At 37.2% G+C, this 23,184-nt stretch overlaps 1 protein-coding gene across 1 annotated transcript in view; it reads right to left on the reverse strand.

Moving 5' to 3' along the window:
- The window catches only part of LOC150095207 (cilia- and flagella-associated protein 44-like), a 267,172-nt gene that overhangs the window by 17,091 nt on the left and 226,897 nt on the right, over positions 1–23,184 (reverse strand). The window contains exons 8-9 of the mRNA XM_090410619.1: positions 20,008–20,233; positions 3,959–4,099 (exon numbers count right to left, since the gene is read on the reverse strand). Coding sequence (XP_090266745.1) covers positions 3,959–4,099; positions 20,008–20,233 — 367 coding nt within the window. The remainder of the gene's footprint in view (positions 1–3,958; positions 4,100–20,007; positions 20,234–23,184) is intronic.

The following is a 23,184-nucleotide window of genomic DNA, read 5'->3' on the forward strand; positions in this document are numbered from 1 at the left end:
CCCCAGTATTTGAAGGGGATAAATTAACTGTGGAAAGGATACAAAGACGGATGACAAAGATGGTTTCAGGACTGTACAAGGATAGTTATGAGGATCGGCTGAGAGAGTGTGGACTGCAGAGTTTGGTGGATAGAAGAAGGAGAGGTGATATGATTGAGACTTTTAAACTGTTGAGAGGTGGTTACAGGGTTGACACTGGGGAGTTCTTTCGCTTGGTTGATCAGCGGGAAGGAGTGATGACAAGAGGCCATCCCTGGAAGTTACGAAAGGAAACTGTGAGCAAGAGGGTAAGGAGTGGTTTCTTTGTGTGGAGGGTGGTTGAGCCGTGGAATGCATTGCCTGATGGAGTGGTGGGAGCGAGAACGGTCAGTGAGTTTAAAGAGTGGTATGATGGACTTTGTGTTTCTCAGGGGGGGGACCTCCCCTCCGTGAGTCTTGACAGACTTTATGTCTTAGGAAGGACCTCCCTCGATGAGTCTTTTGACTCCTTGGAGGCCTGAATAATAATAATAATAATAATAATAATAATAATAATAATAATAATAATAATATAAGTTGGTGATGGGTTGTCACCAGAGTAATGTGGAGAAGTTATTTCATAAAGTAGAGGGAGGCAAGGGTAGAACTAGAGGCCATCTATATGGCCATATAAGGAGGGTGTGAGCAGGGGAGTGAGAAGCAGGTTCTTTGTATGGAGAGTGAGTGGTGAGTGGAATGCATTGGCTGAAAGTGTAGTGAATGCAGAAACTGTGAATGGGTTCAAACAAGGGCTCGATATTTTGGCATTAAAGTTTCTATAGACCTCGTGTGATGGGGCCCTTGACTCTGTGGAAGTCAGATAATAATAATTTACATTGCATCTCATAAGTTACATTACTATTTGATATAGTATTTGATGCCCTGTTCTAGGCAATTTGATGGGAAAACAACAGCCTCTATATATAAGAAGTAGCTTAGTGATGAAGATAGTTCATGGGTAAACTTCTGTTTGTGTACATTTAAGTAAATCACTAAACAAGAATATTTTAATAATATAGTTTTGCACTAGTTTAGCTCTCAGCAGCATCTCCTGGACCTAGTTTCTATTGATTTGATGTTAATGGTCAGTTGGAGGATCCTGCCTTAAGAGTAGAACTGGGTTCTACAGCATAGTAGTGAAAGGGCTTGGTTGTCTACTGAGCAGAGCTAAGGTTTGATGAATGGTGAATATTTGCCTGGTTCAGCTATGAAGTGCCAGTATTTAAGAAGGCATGAGCTGACAGACATCTTTATGTTAACTCCTAGCCCCTCAGATTCTAGAGCGATTCAGGTTTAGAGGTATCAGGGAGCAATATTTTAAGATCATTCATAGTTTTTGGAATCCTCAATCACTTTGAAAAATTATTTTAAGGGGTGAAAACAATCTGTGTAATGATCATTCCCAAAATGCATGGCAATAGATGTGTATTAAAGATAGGGTGAGGGAGTTCTGTGCATTATGGGATTCTGAGGCAATCGGATGTGAAGTCAACAGCCTTCATATATAAGTAACCAAGTTGTGAAGGTACTTCATATGCATACTTTTTCCCCCCCCCCCTCAGACTTGGGTAAAGGAATCAAACAAGAATATATTGCTTGTCGAGAATAATTTACTTGTCAAGAATAATTTACTATATTTATAATTATCATATTTTTCACCTTAATAAGATGCACTTTTTTGTACCTAAAATTTATCTGAAAATTAGGATGTGTCCTATAAGCCGAATGAATTTTATAAACTGGTGTATCTTACAGACTGATGTGTTTTTTACATATGTGCAGTTATGGTGTGTCATCGCTTGTTGATAATACATGATAAATTTTAATAGTTGCACGGTCGTTAACACTCAAGCATTTAAACTAGTAATATATACATTATTTTACATTTTTTTATAACCCATGGATTCTACGAAGCACAGACATAGCTATATGACTGCATTTAAGGATAGTGCGATTGAGTATGCAAAAAAGAATAGCAATAGGGCTGTAGAGCGGCACTTTGGGCCTTTGCCTACAGAAAAAATGGTGCAAACGTGTAACAAGAGCAGCAGTTAATAGAAGTAAATTCTAAAAAAACACAATCTATGCAGAATGCAGGCAAAATGGTCAAAAATTGAAAATGAATTAAAAACTTGGATAATGGATCAAAGAAGATAGGGTTGCTGCATATCTACAAAAATGATTATTCAACAAGAAAAATTATTGGCAACAGAAAGAAATATCATAGATTTTACAGGATCGCCACCTGGTGCTTTAGATTTATGAAGAGAAATGATTTATGCAAGTGTAGAAAAACAAAAATATCACAAAAATGCCAGACAAATTCAAAAATAAAATAGAGTTTCACAGATTCATCATAAATGTTAGAAAACAAGACAATTTTGAACTTTCACAGATAGCTAAAATGGATGAAGTGCCTCGGACTTTTGATGTGATCCCAAACAAGACTGTTGACTCCAAAAGTAAAAAAAAAAATATTGTTGTTAAAACTTCAGGTCACGAAAAAACCCACTATACTGTTGTTTAATTATGCTGCGTGGATGGAACAAAATTGCTATCTTTTTAATTTTTAAAAGAAAAACAATGCCCAAAGAAAAACTTCCCAATGGAGTTTACATTCATATTCATCCAAAAGGATGGATGGATGGATGAGGAAGGGATGAAGTTATGAATAAAGAAGGTGTGGTCCAGATGTCCTAGTAGTAGTTTACATCAGAAACCCGCTTTGTTGGTATGGAATCAGTTTAGATGCCATAAAACCAAAACTGTTAAGAATTAACTTCACAAAATGAACACAAAAATAGCTGTGATCGTAGGAGGACTCACTTCTGAGTTTCAACCTTTAGATATATCAATAAACAAACCATTTAGAGTAGATTGGATGCAACATCCAAATTTTGAGGAAACATCTACAGGTAGGAGAGAGAGAGAGAGAGAGAGAGAGAAGGCCACAAATTTGCAGGTGTGCGAATGGGTAAAGAGTTCATGGAATGAAGTGAAACCCGTAATTATAAAAATTTTTCAAAAATGTGGCATTAGTAATTCTCTTGATTGTACAGAGGATGACTTATTATTTCAAGACAGTGATGACTGTTTCTGATGAAGAATCAAGTTCAGAAAATTTTGATAGTGAAGATGAATAAAGATTTGAAAAGATTAATGAAATTTATAAAAATTATTTTGTTTATATTATTATATATATTATTACATGTTAGATTTTTTAATGACTTTATTTTGTTAAGAATAATTGTTTTTTATGTAATAAATGAATAATATATGTATTAAAATTTAAAATAAAAAAATTAATATTTGCATGAAAAATTTAATACATAATTCGTGCATCTTATACCGTGAAGAATATATTTTTTTTCCAATGATTCAACATGAAAAATGTGATGCATCCAATAAGGCAAAATATATGGTAATTGCTTTTCAACTGAAGGGTGAGTGAGATAGTCTTATGCAGCAGTTACAGTTTTTCTTCCAGGAACATGAGTGTTTAGATCTTGGAACTAGTAGGGAGCAGCTGCTAATCCATCATCAGTATCATTAAGAAATAACTAGCAGGAGGCTGTATACTAAACTGTTGGATAATGTGAATGCTATAAATTAACTTTCGTGTTAGTATAAATAAAATAAATTGTATATATTTTCTTAATGTTTAAAGTTTAGAAAACATCAAAAATCAATTCAAAAATTAAAAGTGGTGTTGCACTACCTTACCTCAGTCCTGAAGATATTTTCAGGTGCAAACCTTGTTTGCTTACACTTGGATAAAGGATTAAACTAAATTTATCAATTCAAAAATCTGAATCAGATTACAATGGAAATTTATAAAGCATGGAAAAAGTTTTATTTATATGGGTGAAAGGGGGGGAAATTCTTAAAATTCTAGACTTGATTTATAGCAGAAACAAGTGATGAAAAAAAAATTACTTACAATGCCAAGCTGTTTTTGTCTCAGTTTCAAATCTTTGTCTAATTGATTTTTTTCATCCTGAAGAATGGAGAGAAGTCGTATATATCTGGTGTTTTCTTTTGTCATATCTAAAAGCTTGAGCTTCTTAGCAGCTATTTTATCCTATTAATATACAAATAGTAAACAATATTATATATATATTTTTAAAAAAAAAACTATATCATCATCATCAAATTCCTGAGATGTACCCTCAAGGGGTATACAGGATATGATAGTACTACATAAAAAACTTACATCACCACTAACTTCCTATTTTCTTATTTTCCTCCAAATCAATCTGTTACAGATCTTATATTTCTGTCTTCTAAGGCACTTTTTATTGTATCAATCCACCTATATCTTGGTCTTTTTCCTGCCAACCTGGCAGAGAACACTTGTTTTGCTAATCTTTCCTCTCCTATGGTTTAAGTGACCATACCACCTGAGATTAGCTCTACTACTAACACATTCTGTAGCGCAATTGGAAGAACGATGGCACATTGCGCCCTTCGATTAGAATAGGCCTAAGTTTGATTCTCGTCATGATGGAAGGAATCTTTATCTGGACGATTTTCAATCGAAGGCGAGTTAGCCGATCTCATTTGTAGGTAGCAGGGTTTTTTCTCCCAGAAACTTGGGTTTTTCATCCCGCATACAGACAAATCGGCCCTTCAGAACACACGCAATTTATGGACAAAAAATACTAGTTGTGGTGGTGGAGGTGGGCGGTAGATGGCGTTGATTGAGATAATTCATAGTAGAGGTTGTTTGGTGTAGTGGTTGAGACAGTTGTAGGTGTTCTCCCGCAATGAGTCTTCGGACTCCTTGGAGGTGTCAATAATAATAATTCCTGGATGCTAACAATGTCAAATTCTTTTTCTAATATCCTTGTTTATAATATGATATTGCCACTGATGCTATCTGTTCATGCCCCTAATCTTTCTCAGGATTCTCATATCTGTGGTGTCTTGTCTTTGGTCAAGTGTTTTGTTTCTAACCAGCTCTCAGATCCATAAGTTAAAATTGGGTTGAACACTGTCTTGTATATGACTAATTTCTCTTTTATTCCATAAAAAAAAAAAAAAAAAGCTATATGCCTTTTCAAATTCCTCTTTATATTTTCAGCTATTTGCAAAACAGAATTTAAATTTTTGATGAAAAAAAAAAAGAAAAAAAAGAACATTATTTAAATACAGTCACAAAACTTTATTACAAAGTACTGGATAGATCTTATAAGTTAGTAACTGTAGATTTACCCTGAGAATTCATCCTGCAAAAGTGTATTGAGTTAAACACTTAACTCAATACACTTTCTAATTGCATTGTTGGCAGATAATGACTTCCACATTAGTGAATGTTGAATTACCTGTGTGTGGAAAAGAGAATCATTATAATCAAATTCTTGACTGTAATCTCAATGGAAGCAAAACTGGAAGAATAGCGGAACATTGCACACTTCGGTTGGAAAAGACTTCGATTCGATTCTCGTTGTGACCAGGGGAATCCTTATATGTTTTTTTTCAATTGAAGGTGAGTTAGCTGACCTCATACGGAGGTAGCAGGTTTTTTTTTTTCCCTGAAACTCGGGTTTTTCATCCTACATACAGACAAATTGCCCTTCAGAACAAACGCAGTTTACAGACAAAAAATGTTGTTGGTGATGATGGGCAGTAGATGGCGTTAATGATAGTAGCATCATAGTTGGAGAATTAAGTAGTAGTGGAGAGGGTGAGATGTATTTAGTGAAGTAGAGTAGATTTCCCTCCTACAATAAGTCCTTGGACTCCCTGGAGGTGTCATGTAATAATGATATTATTATTATTATTATTAACACAGTACCAGTAACATAACATAACATACAGTATGTAATTGGTACTGGATTGCAGGAAATTGATGAGGATAGGGATCTTGGAGTGATGGTGGACAATAGTTTGAAGTTCAGAGGACATAGTGCAAAAGTTAGCAAAGCAGCTTAAAGAATTACTTGGATGTCAAATACATTAACAAGTAAGGATAGGGAGATTATTATCCCTCTTTAAAAAGTTATGATTTAGCTGCATCTTCACTACTGTGCATAGGTTTGAACATGTGGCTTTCTTGAGAATTTATAGACAAAATTCTCAAGGTGGAGAACAGAATTGAGACATGAGTGACCAAACTGGTGACAGGTCTGTGAGATGCTCCCCGTGAGGATAGATCGAAGGTGTGTGTGTTGCAGAGTTTAATTGGCATACTAAAGTGCCTTACATTGTGCAAAATTAAATTGATAACTGTTATCCATCACCTACAGTGCCAAATTATTTAAATCATCCTGCAAGATATCAGCATCACCTTTATCAGCTATTTCCCTCACCAGTTTCTCATCACCAACAAACAACTAAATACCTCTCCCCTTAAATCTTTATTTATATTATTAATATACAAATTAGTGGCTTTAGTACAGAGCCATGAATCTTATATGAATTGTCCTCATGTTGATAGAAACTTGAAGAAGTTCTTTCAGCAGGTAAAGAAGAATAGTGTTGTTGGGAAAGTCATAGGCATGTTGCCCAGATATGATAGCAGTGAATTGAGAAGGAGAGCAGAGATAATGAATAGTAAGATGGCTGAGTTGTGTGAGGTAAAGGGAGTTCAATTTGTAAATATGTGAAGTGAATTTGAAGGGAAGTTCAAATGGTATAAAACTGATGGATTACATTTGAATGGGTTTGGTATAGCGCATTTAGAAAGGCTATTGTTTTCTGAGAAGGCACAGAGTCAAAAAGTTAATGTAGCAAATGATCAGAGTCTACCTGTGAAACAGGATAGCACAAATCAACAGATTGTACAGCAGGAGCAAGATGGATATGAGGTTGAAGATGTGATTGCAGCAGCAGAAGGGGATGGAATGCGTAAAGGTGAGGATGAGACAGGTAAGAATGGAAATCACAATCAGGATCAGGGAAAAGGGAGTGGTCAAACCGAAGCGAGAGGTGCAGTATAGGCCAGAATAGAGAATGTTGGTGTTTGTGGCCATCCTAAAAGTTATGTTATGCTATTGTTATGCTTATATACAAATGTAAGGAGTACTTGAAGCAAAAGAGCTGAGTTTGTGGCATTGGTTGAAACGGTATACCCAAAAGTAATTGGAATAAGCGAAAGTTAGTTGTATGAGGAGAATGTGATGTTGGGAATAGAATTAGAAGCATATATAATTTTCTGGAAGGATAGAGATGTGAGAGGGGGGAGTGCTGTTAATGCTCGCACTGGAATTGTGTCCTTAAAGAGTGGAAGTTGATGGTACATGAACAGATTTCGAGTGTGGGCGAAGTTGACTTAAACAGGTTAGTATATCTGATAGGCCAGGGAATGCAGAGAATACTGATTGTGAAATGTTTAGGCAAATTAGTTGGGCATGTAAAAAGAAGGTGATCCCGATAGGAGACTTTAATTACAGGAATATAGACTGGAAGGAGGAGATAGTGTATGGGAACAAGGAGAGCGAGTTTGTGAGAGTTGCAATTTCTGAGAGATAAGTATCTTAAACAGCACGTGATTGAAGTAACTAGAGGCTTTAATGTTTTGGATTTGGTGATAACTTAACAAGATGTAGTTGTTAATAAGGTGTTGATACTGCCGCCAGTTGGTGAGAGTGATCATGAGGTACTTGTTTGGGAAGTGATGAAACAAGAAAAGGTCACTGCCAAAAATGAATACACATGGAAGTATAAAGCAGGTGATTATAGGAAGCTATGTTGCCAGTTAGCATCAGTATGTTGGGTAGATGAGCTGAGCAGAAAGGATGTTTACAATGCATGAAAACTCATAAGACAGTATCTGAACAAAAGCAATGTATGGCTGCATACCGAAGGTTAAGCGAGTAAATAGAGTGAGAGTGAAATGGATGAACAGCGAAATCAACCAAGCTGTGCTGGAAAAGAAAATGTTATGGAGGAAGTACAAGGCAGTTGGTGGTGATTAGATTCATGAAGAGTATAAGGTGCAGGCAAGAAAGGTGATGAGCATGGTAAGGAAAGAAAAGGTGCAGTATGAGAGGAGATTGGCTGGTCAGGCCAAGGTTAAATCAAGGGAATTTTTCCACTACATGGGAAGCAAGAGGAAGAATAATTATGGCAGACTAACACTGGTGGATAGTCATGGCAGTAGACTAACAGTTGCAAAGGATATAGTGGAATTATTGAATGAGCACTTTATCAGCATATATCATACTGGTATAAATGATCCAGTACAATATATAGAAGAGAGGCAAGTATTAGGAGCAGTAGCGCACTCAGGATTTAATCTTAGATGGGACCCGAGATGAGTAGACAATTTGAGAATAACATTTGAGAATTTGAGAACACTACGCATTGCATACGACCTATGACTGAGCATCTGCAATAATTGCTAATTCATAAGTAGTATAGAAATAGAAGATACGACAAAACATAAATTAAAAAAAAATTTAATTAGGAAAAGATTTTTGTAAAATTTTCTAGTGTTTTTTCCCCCCCCCCCTTTTTTTTTGGGGAAAAAAAATCAGTGGATTAGGAGAATTGGAAGTGAAGGAAACAGAGGTGTATCAGATGTTGATTGGGTTAGATGTGAATAAGGCTGTGGGAATGGATGACATATCACCACGTATGCTTAAGGAATGTGCAGTACAGTTGGTTGTGCCCTTGACCTGGTTATTTAACGAAAGTCCTGCAGTGGCTAAGGTTCCTAAGAGTGGAAAGAGGGCAAAATAATACCGCTCCACAAGCATGGTTCTAATCTCCAGCTATAGGCCAGTCTGTATAACTGCAGTTGTTGTCAAGGTTTTGGAAAGATTGGTAATGAATATAATACAGAATTGTGTTGATGGATATGGCATTCTTTATGAAGGTCAGCATGGATTTTCAATAGATAGGTCCTGTTTCAGTAATTTACTTGCATTTTATGATAAGGTGACAAGTGTGTTATATAAGGAAGAATCATATACAGTGATATTCTTAGACTTTGCAAAAGTGTTTGATAGATTATCACATGATAAGTTGATGTACAAGCTGCACAGGATGGGAATAGACAGTATGTTGGTTAGATGGATCAGAGATTGGTTCTCTGAATGATACCAGCAGGTTGTGTATGATGGAGCATTGTCTCAAAAAAGAAGGGTAACCAGTGGCGTGCCCCAGGGTTCTGTTCTTGGGCCCCTGCTGTTTAACTTGTTTGTAAATGATATATCATGTGGACTGACTGGAGATCTTCAATTATTTGCAGATGATGGAAAGTTGGGAAGAATTATAAGCAACACTGCTGATGCTGAATTCCTTCAGGAAGATTTGAATTTACTTGGACAAAAGAGTGGGGTTATAATTTTAATATCAATAAGTGCAAGGTGTTGCAATTTGGAGTGCAGAAGTATAAAGCTGTGTACTATATCGATGGTGCTGTACTGCAGGAAGTGGATGAGATTAGAGATTTGGGAGTGATGGTTGATAGTAGACTGAAGTTTAGAGGGCATATCACTAGGGTTGCACATCATAGTGCTGTTATGATAAGAAGTACTGTAATATGCAAGGATAAGGAAGTGGTTGTGCCACTGTATAAGACACTGGTCAGACCACACTTGAGTATTGTGCTCAGATCTGGTCACCTGGTTTTCAATGTGATGTGGAGACACTGGATAGAGTCCAGAGGTGAGTGATTAAGACAATATCGGGACTTTGGAATGCTGGCTATGGAGAGAGAGAGGCTGAAGAGATCTGGATTACAGAGTTTGGTGGATAGGAGTAAGAGAGGTGATATGATAGAGACGTTTAAGTCAGTGAGAGGATTTTATCAGATTAATCCAGAGGGAATTATAAAAAGAGTTACACTTGGATAAAGGATTAAACTAAATTTATTATAGTCTAACCAAGTGGAAAACAACTTCCAACATCTTTCTCTAAATCCAGAGTAATTTAATAATAAGGTGAGGCACCTTTTGGCAACTTGTACTGGTAAATATGACTTCTCCATTGCTTCCACCTTGGTATCACCACCTCTGGGTCTGGCTCCCACTGACGAGACCTCAATAAAGGTCGAAACCAGTCTGGGTAGTGGCCCTTCTTAATGCATAGCATTATACATGTCCACAAGGAGATGTGCTTTGCATTATGGGAGATACTAAGACAAGGAGTGATGAGAGCTTGGTCCACCTTTACCACGAGTTGCTTCAGTCTTGAAGATACTTCAGGTACAAACTTTGTTTGCTTACACTTGGATAAAGGACTATAATAAATTAAACTAAATTTATTATAGTCTAACCAAGTGGGAAAAAACTTCCAGCAGAATTCTTGATAAATAATCTAGATTGTCTGATGTGTGCACTTCATAAATGGGATAGAAACTTAGCTACTCTAACGTAGGAATGTAGGAGAGTCACAATGGAGTTCACAATATTTCTCACACAGCAGCCTTCATTATGTACTTTTTGGGAGAGCGTATAAATTAGGAGTCTTCCCAAAATGAGTACATAGTTTCTTCACTGCATTATCACTCCAGCTTACCACTTTATCAAGGAACTTATTCAAGTGTCTAATCTTTGTTATGGTAGGATTATAACTGGTAGGGTTATTAAGTGCATGTACTGTATACTCTAGATCAGGGGTTCCCAATCCTATGCCCGCAGGCACCATGGCGCAAGTTGACCAATTTGTGTGTGCCTGCCGCTGTTCAACCATGTGCCATATAGTTTGAAATAATCACGCAACAATTCATGGCATGCTATATGATGCATGCATTAATGACACATGACGAGTATTAAATGCATACAATTTAAAGTAGATGCACATTTGAAGTTGTTCATTCCAGTTTAAGAACTGGAATATCATCATATTCTCCTAATTATGAAGCACTGGCCAATGAAATGCAATGCCAAAGATCACACTAACTTACATATATATATTTAAATTTTTATATAATGTAAACTTTTAAGTAATAAAACATTTGATTATAATGTAAACTTTGTATGTATTCATTTAACAAAAGAATTAAAAAAAATTGTTTGAAAAAATAGATGGTGCCCGTCACCCTATTGGTATTTTAGAATGTGCTCTAGGAAACAAAAAAGTTGGAAACCCCTGCCCTAGATCATTTATCGTGAATTCTATTCTACACATTTCTAAAAAAAAAAACAAATATATTTCCTTTTAAATTTTATGCCCTCATCCACCATCCTTCTCATATTCCTTATTCCACCTCCTGTAGGATATATACCCACCAAATACACTCTGCATCTTTTCTTTGCTTTCCAAAATTTAAAATCTTAAAGATCTTAAGGAATTAATAACCGAAGGTTCTGGAATGTTGATTAATCCAGAATTCAGGAATTAGATAACAGAAAAATGACACACTATGAGGGACAGTACAGCTTTGTGAATAGTGTGCCTTGCTTTAGTAATTCACTTTTGACAATGAAATGAGAGTTGGATAAAGAAAATGGCTGCATCATCATACTGCTGGATTTTGTAAAACCATTTGATAGGAAAACATATGAAAATTTATTATTTAAATTGGAGAGCAAACAGAGAAGGATATGAAGCTGGAGACAGGGTTAATAATATGGCTGATAGACAATAAAGAGTAGTATATGTTATAGCAGAATTAAAGGCAAGTAATCAATAGTGTGCCAGGGAATTTTGTAGCAAAGTATTTAATTTTCATTAATAATATCAGTGATTTGAAGGGGAATGTGGAGCTGTCTACTGATGATGCCAAACTGGGTAGGGCAATAGCTATTAAAAGGTAATGCTGAAATCCTGTATAATGTTTAAAATAGACTGACAGAGTAGCTAAAGGAAATCGCACCATTTCAATGTGGCCAAGTTACAGTTATTCACTGTGGGATGAAAATATTACCAGCTGTGTTTTACATAGATGACAGATGACTGTGAGAAACTGTGAATGTTAGGAATTTAGAAATGATGGCAATCAAAGAAACAAAGTCTTATCTTCCTTCTTCATGTTAGGTTCAACCACCTCTCACAGCCTTTGAAACATAATGATAAGGTGCTTAATCCTATCTGTTATGTCTGTAAATTGCTTGTGTTCTTCTGATTGGTTTGCCTGCTTTATGGGATGAAAAACCTGAGTTTCAAGAAGGGGGAAAACCCTGCAACCTCTAAATGAGACTAGCCAAATCATCTCGAATCTTAGACAGGATTCAAATCTAGATCTTTCCAACCAATGGGCATTGCTGATACCAAATTAGCTATGAAGGCTCAAGAAATGAATATGAAATGAAAACAACTGATGAACAGGGATACAGAAATCACTATCACTTTTTACAAGACACTGATAAGACTATATCTGGATTACTGTGTGCAGATTTAGTCACCTTTGTTTCTTGGAATATGTTGGAGAGAATCCAGAGGAAATTGAAGAAAATTGTGACTAGTCAGTGATGTACTCCACGTGAGAACAGAATAGAAGTTTGTGGGTTACAAAGTTTAGCTGAGTTAGAAAAGAAGAGATAAGACTGAAATGTATGTCAGTAAAAGGATTTTATGGAGTAGATATCAAAGAGGTTTTTCATGTGATAGGAAAGGAGCAAACAGGGAATTATCCATGAAAGTTGTAAATGTGTGAGTAGAGGTTAGAAGACCATTTTTTTGCTTGTAGCATGGTGAATAAGTAAAATGAGTTGTGAATGCTTTGTCAGTGAATGATTTTTTAATAAGAGGGTATATAACAGGCATTGTATAAATAATGATAAGTGTGAACCTATGCGATGAATCTTCATACTACATGGAGGTACCCAAATAATAATAATAATAATAATAATCAAATTCCTGACATTTACCCTCAAGGGATGTACGGGATATGATAGTATTACATTAAAAATTAGTTTACGGAATTAACAACGCATATAAAGTATATTAATTAAAGGCAACTTTAATGACTAACTTGTATATTTTGGCAATGTCACATTGCTGAAATTTCGTAAATTATGTTCCATCTTCAGGAACATAAAGATATGGTATGTGCATGCAGGCACTAACAAAAGCAAATGAGGAAGAAAGCAAGAAACTAATATTGTTCCTAAAGTCCTAATGGTGCCCTCTGGCAGGCTATTACATTAAAAATTTACATCATTACTATATACAATTTTCCTCCAAATCAATCTATTACCTGTCAAGGCTTCAACACTGTCAGATCTTATATTTCTATTTTCTAAGGCACTTTTTACCGTATCAATTCACCTATATCTTGGTCTTCCTCTGGGTCTTTTCCCTGCCAACCTGGCAGAGAACACTTGTTTTGCTAATCTTTCCTCTCCCATTTTGTTCAAGTGACCATACCATCTGAGATTAGCTCTGCTAACACATTCCTGGATGCTAATAATGTCAAGTTCTTTCCTAATATCCTCATTTCTAATATGATATTCCCACTGATGCCATCTGTTCACGCCCTAATCTTTCTCAGGACTCTCCTATCTGCGGTCTCTAGTCTTTGGTCAAGTGTTTTACTTCTAACCCAACTCTCAGATCCATAAGTTAAAACTGGTTTGAACACTGTCTTGTATACAGCTAATTTAATGTTTTGACTAATTTCTCTCTTATTCCATATAAATTTATTTAGTTGACCTCCTACCATACCAGCTTTGTTGATCCTGTTGTCTATTTCCATATATAATTTACCATCTTCAATAAAAATCGTGTCTAAGTAGCTGAAATATGTTTTACTTGTTCTATAGGTTCTCCATTCACAATGCAGTTGATATTTTCAACTTCTGCCTATTTTCATTGTCTTTGTCTTGTTATTGCTGACTTCATTTATTCAATTTAGTCAGGGAATCTTGCAAACTTGTAGTGGATTTATTTAGAAGTATAAGATCATCCACATAAAACAAAGAGCTGACATTAACATCTCCAATTTTGATATCAGATTTAATACCACTTTCCTGCATAATGTGATCCATATAGATAATAAATAACAGAGGGGATGATGTACATCCTTGTCTGACACCAGATTTAACATTAAACCATCTTCCTGTACTTTCTTCAATTCTAACTACTGACTTACAACTCAAATAAAGACTAAGTATTGCTTGAATATAATTCCCCACTGACACCACACAACTGTAGTATTTTGAATAGCTTCTCTCTTGGAACTCTGTCATATGCCTTTTCCAGATCAACAAAACTTAAATACAGACCTTTGTTATATTCCCATGATTTCTCAACTATTTGTCATAAAGTGAAAATCTGATCCCGCCAGCCTCCATTTGGCCTGAATCCAGTTTGTTCTTCACCAAGCTTCTCTTCCACAAACCTTCTCAACCGTTTCTCAAGTACTGGCCTGGCTGGCCGAGTGGTTAGCGTATCTGCTCTCCAACCAAAAGGCTGCGGGTTCGAATCCCGCTATGGGCATGGATGTTTGTGATTGTCTGTGAAATTACTAGTGGTGGTGATCGGCGGTAGATAGTGTTGGTGAAGACAGAGCTGTAGAGCAGGTGCCCTCCCTCGATGAGTCTTTGGACATCTTGGAGGTGTAAAATAATAATAATAATAATAATAATAATAATAATAATATTGGCATAAATCTTAGCAGAAACACTCAGTAGAGAAATACCACTGTAATTTTCACATTCAGTTTTATTATTTTATTTCCCTTTTATATATGGGTACTATGAGAGCTCTGCTCCAATCATCTGGAATTCGTCCCTCTGAACTATGCAGTGCAGCCACTGTAAGACTTTTATACCTCCATACTTGATCATTTCCGGTCGAATATCATCTACTCCAGCTGCCTTTCCACATTCCAGACTTCTGATGGCTTTTTCTACTACAAGTATGGAGATGTATTCATGATTGTATGCCTGGTCAGTGTATTTTATCACTATGCTGTCATCAGTCATTTAGCTGTCTTGCCAAATGATGTCATTAAAAATTGCTAAATTCTGTCATTTAGCAATTTCTCAAAGTAATTACTCTATAATTCAAGGATATCTTTTTCTCCAGTTATAATGTCACCTTTATCATCTGTATTTCCTTTTACAACACTCTTTCCTCCATTTCTGAGCTTCTTGAACAACCTTCAGAATAACTTGCCACTGTCTCGATATTTATTTTCCATCTTCTTACCAAAGACTTCCCATGACTTTTGTTTAGCTAGTTTTACGCAGTGTTTAGAGCACAAGCTGATTTATATGCCAGAAACTTTTGATATGCTTTCTTCTTTTCCTTCACTGCCTGTTTAACTTACTGTGTCCATCAAGAAGTTCTGATTTTTTTATCTTTGCAGACAACCTCACAACATGCCTCCCTGACTGAATCAATCAATTTTTTTTTCAGAGTTTGCCACCGAATCGCCAAGGTTTGATTTCTGTTCTCAAACACTTTCATTTTTTCTTGAATAATAATAATAATAATAATTATTATTATTATTCAGGCCTCCATGGAGTCAAAAGACTCATCATGGGAGGTCCTTTCTAAGAAACACAAGTCTCTCAAGACTCATCAAGGGAGGTCCCTCCTAGGAAACACAAAGTCTATCATACTACTCCTTAAATGCATTGACCGTTCTCGCTCTCACCACTCCATCAGGCAATGAATTCCATGGTTCGACCATCCTCCATGCAAAGAAACCACTCCTCACCCTCTTTCTCACAGTTTCCTTTCGTAACTTCCAGGGATGACCCCTTGTCATGACTCCTTCCCGTTGTTCAACCAAGCGAAAGAACTCCCCAGTGTCAACCCTGTAACCACCTCTCAACAGTTTAAAAGTCTCAATCATATCACCCCTCCTTCTCCTATCCACCAAACTCTGCAGTCCACACTCCCTCAGCTGATCCTCATTGTACAGTCCCATGGTGTCGGGACTGTACAACTAATATTGTACAGACCCGACACCATCTTTATTATCCACTTTTGTACCCTTTCCACAGTAAATTTATCCCCTTCAAATCCTGGTGACCAGATGTTAGTTGTACAGTCCCATGGTGTCGGGACTGTACAACTAACATTGTACAGTCCCGACACCATCTTTGTTATCCACTTTTGTACCCTTTCCACAGTAAATTTATCCCCTTCAAATCCTGGTGACCAGATCTGAGAACAATAGTCTAAGTGTGGTCTGATCAGAGTCTTATACAATGGAATGATAACTATTTTATCTCTGCGGGTCAGTGTCCTTCTCATTATTGCAGCAATCCTCTGTGTTACCTTCACTAAATTTGCAATATGTCCCCTAAATTTCAGGTTGCTATCAATCATCAAACCCGGATCTCTTGTTTCTCCTACTTCTTCCAGTTTAACTCCTCCCATAGAGTATGCAGTGTCCCATCGATGTGTTCCAAACCTCAAGACCTTACATTTTGCTGCATTAAACTGACATCCCCCATTCATTTGCTCATCTATCTAGCTTATTCAAATCCTCTTGCAGGGCTACCACATCTGCACTATTACTAATAACCCTTCCCAGCTTCGCATCATCTGCAAAAAACTGAATATCCCCTTGCAATCCATGGACAGTGTCATTCATATAAAAGTTAAACAATATAGGCCCCCAGTACTAAGCCCTGTGGAGCCCCACTTTGTAACCTTCTGTCTCTTTAATATTGCTCCACCATACACAACTCTCTGATACCGATTGGACAGCCAATCCTCAATCCAGTTGAGCAATCTGACATCCAGACCTATGTACTGCAACTTGAATATCAGCTTATCATGTGGCACCTTGTCAAAGTCTAGGAAAATGGCAGTATATGCCTTTCCCTCATCTAATGCTCTTGTAACTTTATCATAAAAGGCTAGCATATTGCTAAAACAAGAGCACCCCTTCACAAATCCATGCTGACTCTCACTGATAACATTACCCTCATCTGCCCAATGCTGTATATGGTCCCTCACTACTTTCTCCAAGATCTTACTAACTACTAATGACACACAAACTGGCCTATAATTAGACACTTCCAGTCTGCTACTGCCCTTATTCAATGGTACTATCTTACCTTCCCTCCATTCCATGGGCACCTTTCTCGCAGCCAGACTTTCATTGAAAAGACAGGTCAAGGGCATTGTCAGTTCCCTAGCATATTCTCTCAAAACACATGGTGAAATACCATCCAGTCCCACCGCTTTACTAACATCCAGAGTACTCAGTATGTGGAACACACTCTCTTCCTGCACCTCTAAACCTCGAACCTGCTCTATTCCTCTAGTCTTCAAATTGACTCCTCCAGGATGAAATACTCCAATAAAGTGTTCATTGAACAATTCCACTATGTCCTCTGCATCAGTCACTCTATTCCCATTTTTATCCCACAATGTCATTTTTCCACAGTCATTTCTCCTCCTACTGGCCACATAGCTAAAAAATTCCCTAGGATTTTCCTTGGATCTAAGGGCCAATCTTTTCTCATATTCCAGTTTTGCCTTCCTTACCATACTAGTCACTCTTATGGCTTGTGTCTTATATTCTTCATGCATCTTCTCTTCACCTGCCTTCTTATATCTCTTCCATAGCCTCTTTTTCGCATGTAGCCTGTGTCCTCTTCTTCACTCGTGGAATACAGCTTAACATTGCTGCTAACAAATATTCCTTCACAATTTCCAATGCACTAATGATATCCCGGCCTTCCAATTCCTCCCTCCATGAAACTTCCCCAAGTTGATGTCTAAGACTATTATAATCACCTGCTTTATAATTCCATATATTTTCCCGTCTCTTTGATACTCCTGCATGTTTATTCATTTTCCAAGTCAAAACCATATGGTCACTCTCTCCAACTGGTGGGAGAGATGTCATCTCAGTTATTATCAGCTCTTTGGATGATATAACCAAATCAAAAACTCTTGAACCTCTTGTTCCCTCTATTACATCTTGCCTAAGACTTTTGTCACTCAAGAATTTTAGAAATTCCATTCCCTTATTACTACATGCATCTTCCTTTCCTCAGTTTATACTACTGTAGTTAGAATCTCCCATAACAATCATTCTTCTTGCACTTGCCAAACTCACTAAATACCCCGTCTTGCCCACCCTACCTCACACCATATGCTTTCAAAATCATTAGTGTCACAGTCTTCCAAAGCCTCCACTCTTAGAGGACATAGGTCATCACTTATCATAAGCAGTACTCCACCACCATGCTTTCCCTTCCTATCCTGCCAAAAAATGCTGTACCCAGCAACTTCTGTTCCTGTTATTATATCCTCTTCTGTCAACTTTGTCTCTGTGATCCCAATAATCTTTGGCCAGGCTGATGCTATCAGCGCCACCAATTTCCCTCCCTTATTCCGAATACTCCTGGCATTGGTATAAAGCATAAAAATGCCACTGTTTCTATACCCAGCATTATCCCCTCTAGACTCCACTGGGCTCAGTGTTACCTGGTGTCGTCCCTCTTCTCCCAAGTATCCATTCCTCTTGTGGGAATGGGTACTTGTGAGAAGAGGGACGACATCAGGTAACCCCTGCTACCATCCACACCGGGACACACTGACTCGTTCAGAACAGCAATCTCTCCAGATGCCAATGTCCTGCCTCATTCAAATGCAAGCGGTCTCTCGCATACAATTCCTCTCTGCTTTCAAATGCACTCCAAGCATCCACATATTCGAATCCTCTCTTCTGACATATTCTCGCTATTATGTCATTCAATATCACCACTCTTCTGCTCAGCTCGACATTATCATACCTAGGCAACACACGCACACACTATCTTTCCTCTCTGTGTCTTCTTTTGTAGAGCTTCAAGCAAGAATCTCATATCTCTCGCTGCCCTATTTACACCACCACTCAAGTCATTTGTTCCCACCCTCAAAATCATCTCATCCACCCTTTCACCTCTCTTAATTGCCATAGCCACACTTTCTATCGCTCCTCCTGGCAAACACTCCTCACGCATCCTATCTTGAACACCATGGATCACTGAGTCCCTATACATTACACCTCTTACAACTGTATTCCTCGATTGCTCACATGCATCCCTCACTCTCTCTCTCTTGTAACAGTTTCTCTCTGTGCTCCCTTGCATTCCCTCTCTCTCCTGCTGTTTCCATTCTTTCCTCTTCTATCATTCCTATATCTGACACTCATTCCTGTCTTCCACTTATCCTATTCTCACCTCTTCTATCATTCATACAACTCTCTCTCATTCCCTCTCTTCTACTGTTCCCATTCTCTCCTCTTCTATCACTCCCATAACTCCCTCTCATTCCCTCTCTTATACTGTTCCTATTCTCTGTTCTTCTACCATTCCCATAACTCTCTCTCACTCCTCCCCTGATTCGCCTTGCATTCGTCTCTTTCATTTGCTTAATTTCATCTTTCACACTTCTCATCTCATTCCCCAGACATTCCACCTGCTCTTTCAGCTCATCTATCTCTCTCTGTAAGTCAGCTACTCTTGTTTGCCATTCATCCTCCCAACTGAGACTATCTCCTAAAACTTCAGAGTCATTCAACCTTTCCACACTTCCCACTCTTATTATTTTATTCATACTTCTCTCGTCCTCTATCATAACTGTCACCAAAGTGTTATCAAACTTTCCTTCCAAATGAAACCTATCAGATTTACATATCCTATTATTTTATTTACATTCCTAACTGTAAACAGATGTCTACATTATTTTGTGACAAAAATTAGAAGTGGTAAGAGTATCAGGTAAATACATATTTGCTTAGAAATAAGAATTAATTTACATTGTTTGGAAGGACAGAAAGAAGCATAGTCAAGAATTTATTCACCAAGGAAAAAACAGTGCCTTGAAACTTTATTATGCTGGATAATTAAAGCTGTGCCAGATAAAAGCAATGCATACCATTGTGCTCCTTTGACTCAAGTAATCAAATAATAAAATTATAACTCAATAATATAGATGTTGTACTGTGTATGCTGTAATATATAGTACTCTATTATACAGGAAAAAAAAACAACTGGCAGCAATAGCAGTCTCTGACATCATCATCTGCTACATCTGATCATAGCTCTTTAAATTAAAAAATGCATAGAGTATAAACATACTTAAGAGATTGCCTAGACACCATAATTTTAAAAGTAAATGATACAAATAATTAGTTACCTCACAGAACTTCAGAGCTTCCTCATGCTGAACTTCTAATTCTTGTTGCTGTAATCTCAATTCTAAAATTCGTGGATTACTTTCCAGTTCTTCTAGAAAATCAAGATCAACCTCTTCACCAAATTTCTGCACCATCTCTTTATCACATTCTTCTTTTCGTTCATTAACTTGTTCTTGGAGATATAGAGAAGCCTGAGTGAGATGAGTGTGCTGCTGATGAATTTCTCTATTATAATAAAATAAACATATAATACGATAAAATATGCAGAGATATTTCCATCTATATTTCTAGTAGTAGTTATCAGAACAGAGAAATCTCACTTGAATATATGATGTATCTTTGACAAGCATCCCATGAGCTTGGATGTGTGTGAATGTCTTTATGTGTAGGTTGAATTTCATCATCAAGTATGAGACCACTTCCCAGTTACTGAAAGTCTGAAGTGGATTGAAAAATTTCATATTGGGTCTGGAGCACAGTTTTTGGATCATGAACAAAATTAATATATACACTATCCGATCAAAAGTATCCAGACAACCGTCTGTAATTCGTAAACTGACATCTAGATGTCACTATGACCTCACTTACAGGTATAAAAGTTGGCACAGAGCTGTGTTTTGTTCAGTGACAAGAAGTACAAGCAGAATGGGTAGGTCGAGGGAGCTCAGTGACTTCAAACATAGACTAGTTATTAAACAGATATCTTACTGATGCCACATCAGTAAGAAATCTGTTAGAGACATTTCAACCCTCCTCCTCCTCCCCCATGGTCGAGTAGGTTGTGTTTAATGACAGACAGAGACCTTCAAGCATTGAAGAAGGTGGGTTCACAGAAATCGTCAGACATCGAGTGAAACAATCACCAGGAGTTCTGCAGTTCTACTAAATGTTCAGCCAGCACCATGACTGTGCGTTGAGAGTTAAAAGGAATGGGGTTTCATGGTTGAGCAGCTGCCCATTAAGCAAACATTTCTCCTGTGAATGCTAAGTGCCACCTGCAGTGGTGTAAAGAGCACTTTCAACTGTCCCCTGTTTACACTACCTGTAGTGGTGTAAACAGGGGACAACTGGAAACGTGATTTGGAGTGATGAATCACACTTTACCATGTGCCAGTCTGATGGGAGGGTCTGGGTGTGGCGAATGCCTGAAGAACGATTCCTACATTGCTTGTATAGTGGCAACAGTGAAATTTGGAGGAGATGGCATTACAGTGTGGGGGATGTTTTTCATGGAATGGATTTGGCCCGGAAATCTAAATGCCGAAGGGTACAAGGATATTTTGACCCATTGTGTACTGTCTACAGTAGAATATCAATTCAGTGATGACTATTGTCTGTATCAGCATGATAATGCTATCTGCCATAAAGCAAGGTCTGTGAGGGAATGGTTTGTGGACAATAATGTTCCAGAAATGGACTGGCTGACCCACAGCCCTGACCTGAATCCCATATAACACCTCTAAGATGAATCAGAATGCTGACTTCGCTCTAGACTCCAATGACCCACATCACGAACTGCTCTGGCTACAGCTCTTCAGGAAGAATGGGCTGCCATTCCTCCAGAGACGTTCCAACATTTGGTTTGAAAGTCTCCTGGGCAGAATTAGAGCTGTCATAGAAGCAAAGGATGGACCTATCCTGTATTAATGTCCAATACTGGAGAGTGTGTCACAGGGAAAGTCTGATTACAGTTTCAAGTAGGTGTCCGGATACTTTTGATCAGATAGTGTGTGTGTATGTATGTGTGTGTGTACACACACACACACACACACACAAAATAAAATAATAAGAACCTTATCCCACCCAAAGCATTAATGTTCTATTGGTTTAAAGCTTTTATGAGTAGGTCTTGCATTCAAAAAAAGTAAGACCCACTAAACGGCTTTCTGTCTTTTTTGATGAGCTATAAATCTGTCTTTATCACTAACTATGTTGGAGGGTCATTGCTGTTTGTTTATTGGCGAGTTATATAAAGAACTGACAGGTGAGTATATTTATTTTTAAACATGAATTTATTAATTTTTATGTGTTTGAGGCATCTCTTTATGTTGTCAGTTTTTTATGGTTATTTATAAGATTGATTATATCAATTGGCATCTGATCGCAGTACAACATCAAGATTCTTTTGCAAAGTTAGGTGATTCTTAAATCAGTGTTTACATAAACATCATGTAGCCTGCAAGTAGTTAAAAAAATGTTCTAACTTTTATTATGAAAAAACTAAAATATTAAATTATTTTAAAAACTAAAATATTAACTTATTTTAGTTTTTTCATAATAAAAGTTAGACATTTTTTAACTACTTACAGGCTACATGATGTTTATGTAAACACTGATTTAAGAATCACCTAACTTTGCAAAAGAATCTTAATGTTATGCTGTTATCAGATGCCAATTGATATAATCGATCTTATAAATAACCATAAAAAACTGATAACATAAAGAGATGCCTCAAACACATAAAAATTAATAAATTCATGTTTAAAAATAAATATACTCCCCTGTCAGTTCTTTAAATAACTCACCAATAAACAACAGCAATACAGAAATATTTTTCTGTGCATTCCGTGTGTTGAGGTTTAAGTGCTGTGAAGAAATCCATGCTCATGGTGGGACTAGAACCAACAGCCCTTTAGTTGGAGAGCAGATACACTAACAACTTAGCCAACCAGGCTGGTTAGTGTATCTGCTAACCAGGCTGAGAGTGGTTGTTAAAGTATTGGAAAAGTTGGTGAAAGGAAAAATACAGTGGGTGGACAGGGACGCGATGCTCTATAGTGGGCAGCATGGCTTTGTAAAGGGTAGGTCCTGTCTTAGTAACTTATTCACATTTTATAATAAAGTGACAGCAGAATTGGATAAAGGTAATGGCTACATCAGGATAGTGTTTGACTTTGCCAAGGCATTAGACAAAATATCGCATGGGAAAACTATTACAAAAATTGGAGAGGATGGGACAGGGTTCAATACTAGAGCCACTAGTATTGACATAGGGAAAGATTTAAGAGGGAATATTCAGTTGTTTGCTGATGATGCAAAACTGGGGAGAGCAATAGTTCATAAAGGCGATGTAGATATCCTGCAGGATGATTTACATAAATTGGCATTGTGGGTAAAGGATAATGACTGTCAATTTAATGTTACAAAATGTAAAGTTATGCACTTAGGGTTGAAAA

Source organism: Typopeltis vanoorti, chromosome 20 (genome assembly GCF_054136105.1).
Source record: "Typopeltis vanoorti isolate ZY-2024b chromosome 20, IOZ_Tvanoo_1.0, whole genome shotgun sequence".
NCBI classification, from domain to species: domain Eukaryota; kingdom Metazoa; phylum Arthropoda; class Arachnida; order Uropygi; family Thelyphonidae; genus Typopeltis; species Typopeltis vanoorti.